The sequence below is a fragment of the Lycium ferocissimum genome, chromosome 10 (genome assembly GCF_029784015.1).
Source record: "Lycium ferocissimum isolate CSIRO_LF1 chromosome 10, AGI_CSIRO_Lferr_CH_V1, whole genome shotgun sequence".
Lineage (NCBI taxonomy): Eukaryota > Viridiplantae > Streptophyta > Magnoliopsida > Solanales > Solanaceae > Lycium > Lycium ferocissimum.
The window spans coordinates 39,827,777-39,833,923 of record NC_081351.1 but is presented as its reverse complement, the minus strand read 5'-3'; the positions used below and the strand labels follow the sequence as shown (position 1 = coordinate 39,833,923).

The window sequence follows — 6,147 nt, the reverse complement described above, 5'->3', positions numbered from 1 at the left end:
TATTCAAATGCTTGTCGGCCTATGATTCACGTTACGTAGTTTAGATATCACGGTTTGGTTCGCTCGGCCTTCGGTGTCTTAGGGTCATAAAACCACACCCTGGTTGGGGCGTGACACAACAATGGGTTATCGTTGCTCTTTAATTAATCTCGTTCTTGATTGTTTCCAAAGGGATTAGCTAACCCTAGGACTCACCCATTTAATTTGATTTGAGCTCGAGAGAGGAAAATTGATTTGGGAAAGATTAGTTATCAAGGATTTGGGCATAACCCTCATCTAATGACTTGAGCTCGAGAGAGGAAAGCCATTTGAGATTATATTGATTGTGCCTAATATCACACTTTAAGGCTTGAGAAAGCTTAAAGTGAAATTCATTGATTTGGTTAAGAAACTTTCAACGAAATTTAGAAATCATTATCTATTAACATAACCTCGTTCTTAGTTGTAAAATTGCAAAATACATTGGATCGTTACTTGAGTGTAATCTCCTATTATCCATGCTTGTGGCCATTGATCATTTTACTTTCTTTCCAGGTTAGTTTACATTTCCGCATTAGTTATAATTTTCTCCAAAATCCAAAATATTATCTATCGTTTGGCTTAGCTTAGTAAGTGAAAGTTCCTTACTTTCTTAATCGCCTAGTATATTGTTCCCTGTGGGATCGACCCCGACTCATAGTTGGGTAAATTATATTGCATACGACCGTGTACACTCTCTTTGAGGAGTGGATTTGGACGTAAGCAAACAACCCATAAACTACTTATATACAATTACTACAACTTGAACTCACAGCTTCCGACCATCGTCTCGTAAGTTCTTACCGAAAACATACCTATATCACCCTTATGACCTCTTTTACAAGGATAAGAAGGGATTCATACCTTAGCTAAGGGAGAAACTAGTCTCCTCTGCCCTAGCTTACAAGTTCTTACCGAAAACATACCTATATCACCCTTATGACCTCTTTTACAAGGATATGAAGGGATTCATACCTTAGCTAAGGGAGAAACTAGTCTCCTCTGCCCTAGCTTACAAGAACGAGCAAAATTCTGCCACGACATAAAGAGGGAGATGAAAACTCTACTACTTGAAGAAGAATCGGAATTTCTTGAAATAAATGAACACTTAAATTGATCTTTGCTGCACTTTGATGAAAAAGGAACGTACAACAACTTTTCTTCCCTTTCTATATGTAGAAAGTGTATATTTTGAGAAGATTAATAATGAGAGAACTTGGTCATTAAGTCAACAATCATCCACTAATTATTTTAATACAAAAACTCTTAACTTCTACTATACCTCTTATCAAAAATATTAATAATTTATAAAAATCATATAAACTAATTCACACACCAATATTTCATAAAGACTAAGGCATCCAAATAAATATATATTTTATCAATTCTAATTTTTTCAAATCAATATTAAGAGTACAAATTTTTGTACTATAAATTCTCAAAACGGTAAAATGGATAGTTTTCTTTTCTTATGAGAAAGTAATTTCTATCTTTATAAATAAGGAAAATCTTATTTATAAGCGTCCTCGTATCATGTGCACAATTTAAAGCATATCCGGAAATAATAATAATAGTAACTACCCGAAATCATACTTATCAAATTTTTACTAAAAGGTTTCACTTAAAAGAAAGTGTATACTGTATCAAGGAAATATATAAGGGCTTTAAAATTTGTCAAACTTATGAGGTCCTACATTTATAACCTCATGTATGACTTTAATCCCTTCCAATTCATATGGATTTACTATGAGGCATCCTAACGCTAAAGTACGGGATGTTACAAGACAGAAACCCATTGATTGTAATTGGGTATATAAAGTCAAACATAAGGCAAATGGATCTATACAAAGATCCAAAGCTAGATTAGTAGTCAAAGGGTACGTACACTCAACACACTGGAATTGACTTATCTAAACATTTTCACATGTTCTCAAAATGACAACTATAAGGACACTCATTGCAACAACAGTTAAGAAGAACTGAGACATTCTTCAACTTGATGTGAACAATGCATTCTTGTATGGTGATCCGCATTAGGAGGTTTATATAGATATCCCTCAAGGTTTGGACACTGGTTTTAAAGGTCTTGTATGTGAGTTGAATAATCTGTTTATGGCTTGAAATAATCAGTAAACAGTGGTACGAGAAACTCACTGAAGCACCAAGTTCAAGAGGTTATATACATTTTATGCATGACTATTCCTTTTTCTACAAAAAGACTGGTAGTTCATCTGTCTTTGTAGCCATATATGTGGATGATGTTTTAATTACTGGTACTGACAGAACTGAGATCACTAACTTGAAGCAGTTTCTCCATGACCAATTCAAGATTAAAGTCTTGTGGAGGTTACACTACTTCTCGGGTCTAGAGGTGCTTTATAAAGAAGATGGAGTGGTCATTCCCCAAAGAAAGTTTCTTCTTGACTTGCTCAAGGAATTTGATTGTCATCAGTATAGCAGTAGTTCACCCCTTGATCCTAATGTGAAGTTAAAGGAACGTGATCCCTTGCCAGACCCAACTTAGTACAAAAAAACTAATTGGGAAACTTAATTTTCTAACCAATCCAAGACTTGACATTGCCTTAATTTTCTAACCAATCCAAGACTTGACATTGCCTTTGGGGTTCAGCATCTCATTAGGTTTATGCAGGATACTAGATAGCCTCATTTTCAGGTTGCAATGCACATGCTGAGATACTTGAAGAAGGATCCCACTTTAGGCATTTTCTTCTCCAACAACCTGATTATAACATCGGGGCATATTGTGACTCAAACTGGGCTGCTTGCCTTGATTCCAGGAGGTCTGTATCAGGCTACATTGTGCTCCTTGGTGATAGCCCTGTTAGTTGGAAATCCAAGAAGCAGGAGACTATATCGCTTTCTTCTGCTTAGACAGAGTATAGGGCTCTAAGGAAGATGGTAGGGGAACTTGTCTGGTTAAGTAAGCTTTTTACTGAGCTTGATATTCATTTTCCCAGTCTCATTTCCATCTATTGTACAGTCAATCTGCTTTGCACATTGCTAGGAACCTTGTGTTCCATGAAAAACCAAAGCACATAGAAGTAGATTGTCATTTTGTTAGGTCCAAACTGCAGGAAGGATATTGGGACTGGACAACAACTTGTTGACATCCTCACCAAAGCTCTAACTAGAATTAAGCATTCAAATGCTCTCAGCAACCTAGTTGTGCTCCCGTCAATTCCAGCTTTGTTGGGGGGGGGGGGGGGGGGGGGGGGGTTGAATGGGGTATTGAGAGATACATATATTTATTTTGTAATGCTGAGTCACCACAGTTATTTAGTTAGTGGATCAATTAGCTTATGGAACCTAAGTATATCAAGATCCTAACACTTATTGTTAAAAAGTTTAATTCCCGTAACTTTCTTAACATGGATATAATCGACTTTTTTAAACTTTTCTATTGATTTTGGATGCTCTTCTCAATGGTGCTGAGTGTGAAGTATCATAGTCTTATTTGAAATTTTTTAAGTTGAGGCAAATGACAAGGCAGTTTTGATTAAATGTTGAGGGAAGCATACTTTTCCGTTCAAGTATTGCATGTATACTTGGGATAGGTATAATTTCCATGACAAACGTTAGCAGTGCACTGTCTGTACCAAATGTGTTTACTTTGTCCAACTGGTAATGCATCTAAAAAGATATAGATGAAGTATTAGTTGAGTTAGTATACTTGCTTCTTTTAATGACTTTTAATTTTCTCATTCAGCCTAACTTTGAGTACTCAATATAACGTTTTCAATCATCTATAACGTTTCAATCCACAACAATTTCAATTAAACATCCCAGTTAATTGAATTGCATGAATGCATACACAGATGATTTCAAGAAGACAATAAACTGTTGCAGCAAAAAAAGATTGGGAATAGAACATCAATACCCACAACACATAAAATAATTACCCTTCCATGCCCCCTTTACTTTCATACCCTCAAAACTATTTACCCTTTATACCCATTGTAACTTTTGTAGGCAATTGTCTCTTTTTTCTTCTTTTCTTTTTTATTTCTCTACTTCTTATTTTCTTTTCTTTTTCTCGTTTTTTTCTCTCCTTTTATTGTTCATATATTTTTTTCCCAAATCATACTTTCTTTTTTGTTTTCTTTTTCACCATAATAATATGATTCCATAATTAATTCTAGCTCCTTTCTTCTTGTTTTTTCCGTTTTCTTTATTTTTATTTCTTTATTTCTTGTTCTCTTTTTATTTCTTTTTTTCTTTTCTTTTTTATCTCCATAATCTAATTTCATTCACCTTTTTTTGCTATTTTTTTTTTATGTTTGGTGATTTTCATTTAGTTTTTTCTCCTTTTCCAATTTCATCTTTTTCAAATTATTTTTTTATTTATTTCCTATTTATTTTTTCTAACTCTAATTCTACACACCTTTGGCTCCTTTGTTTTTTCTCAATATCAATAAAAAGGCTAACTGATATATTATCCTTTTTATTTATTTTATTTTATATTATATCTCAAAAAAATAATTTACTCTAGCATATAGAATATCAAATCAATAGCAGTTGAAGTATACTGATGCAGTATACTATGACACCCACATGGTGTATCATATACTGACTGGATATCATAGATGACATATTTATTCCTTCAAAAACACTCCTCGGTCCTCTATGATACCCACATGGTATATATCATATACTGACATGATATGATAGAGGACTGACATTCATTTCTTCAAGAAAAACACTCGGTCCTCTGTGATACCAAACTAGTATATATCATATATTGATATGATTCAGAAATGACATATTTATTTCTTACAAAGTCCTCTATGATGCCCATATGGTATCCTTTACTGACATGTATCATAGAGGACCGATTCATTCTTCAAGAAAAATACTCTTCAATCTAATATGATACCTACATGGTAGATATCATATACTGACGAGATATCATAAAAGATTGGTTCATTCCTTAAAGAAAACACAACTCAATCATTTATGATACTCACATGGTATATAGCATATACTAACAATGTATCATAGAGGGCTGGTTCATTCCCTCAAGAAAAACACAACTCAATCCTCTGATACCAACAATAACAACATATCCAGTGTGATTCCACAAGTGGGGTCTGGGGAAGGTAAGATGTCCTGCGCACCGTACCTCGAACCTTTATGGGGTAGAGAGAGCATTTCGATGACCCTCGGCCAAAAGAAACGAAGTCAATCCTCTGATACCCACATGGTATTATCATATACTAACATGGTACCATATAACATATACTGACAGGGTATCATAGAGGGCTGGTTCATTCCTTCAAGAAAAACACAACTCAATCCTCTGATACCCACATGATATTATCATACACTAACAAGGTCTCATAAAAGACTGGCTCATTCCTTCAAAAGAAAACAATCCTCGGTCCTCCGTGATACTCACTTGGTATATATCATATACTGACAAGGTATCACAGAGAAGCGTTCTTTTATGATTCTCACATGGTATATATCATATACTGACCGAGTATCATAGTGGACCGGTTAATTCCTTCAAGAAATAACTTAGTCCTTTATGATACCAACTTGGTATATATCATACTGAGAGGTTATCGTAGTGGACATGTTCATTTTGAAAATTTAATGTTTGTATTATTTTTATTAAATTTTTACTTGTCAAAATAAGATAAAGAATAGATTCATATTTTCGACATAAATTTGTTTGCATCGCAAAATAAAAAAGAATTATAAAAATATGTTTCTATTAATTTAGATTTTAATAAATAAGCTAGTAATTTTAGTTTAATTATTTTTATTTATTACTTCTTGTTGTAGTCTAATTATTTAATTTTTTATATATTTATTAGTTTAAAAATAATTAGCTAATATTTTTATCTTTATATGTTATTTTTGTCCTTCAAAAGTAAAAACAAGAAAAAAAAATAAACAGGAAAAACAAAATAGAAAAAGACAAATAATAAATGGAAAAGAATCTACATGGAATGATACAAACACACAACTCATATTTTGTAAAGAAAACGGCGTTCTGGTTATTCAAAGAACAAAAGTAATTGACGTCCAACAGTAAATAAATGTGCACATGACTTCAAGCTTCAGACCGGGGGCACTTCGGGTAAAATTTTAGTGCCGAAAAGG

General features: G+C 33.5%; 1 protein-coding gene across 1 annotated transcript; it reads left to right on the top strand.

Annotated features, from left to right (window-relative positions):
• Positions 1–2,206: 2,206 nt before the first annotated feature.
• Positions 2,207–2,910, top strand: LOC132034895 (uncharacterized mitochondrial protein AtMg00810-like). Its single transcript, XM_059425232.1, has 2 exons — positions 2,207–2,516; positions 2,693–2,910. The coding sequence occupies exons 1-2, from the start codon at positions 2,207–2,209 to the stop codon at positions 2,908–2,910; spliced, it is 528 nt and encodes a 175-aa protein (XP_059281215.1).
• The last annotated feature ends 3,237 nt before the right edge of the window (positions 2,911–6,147 follow it).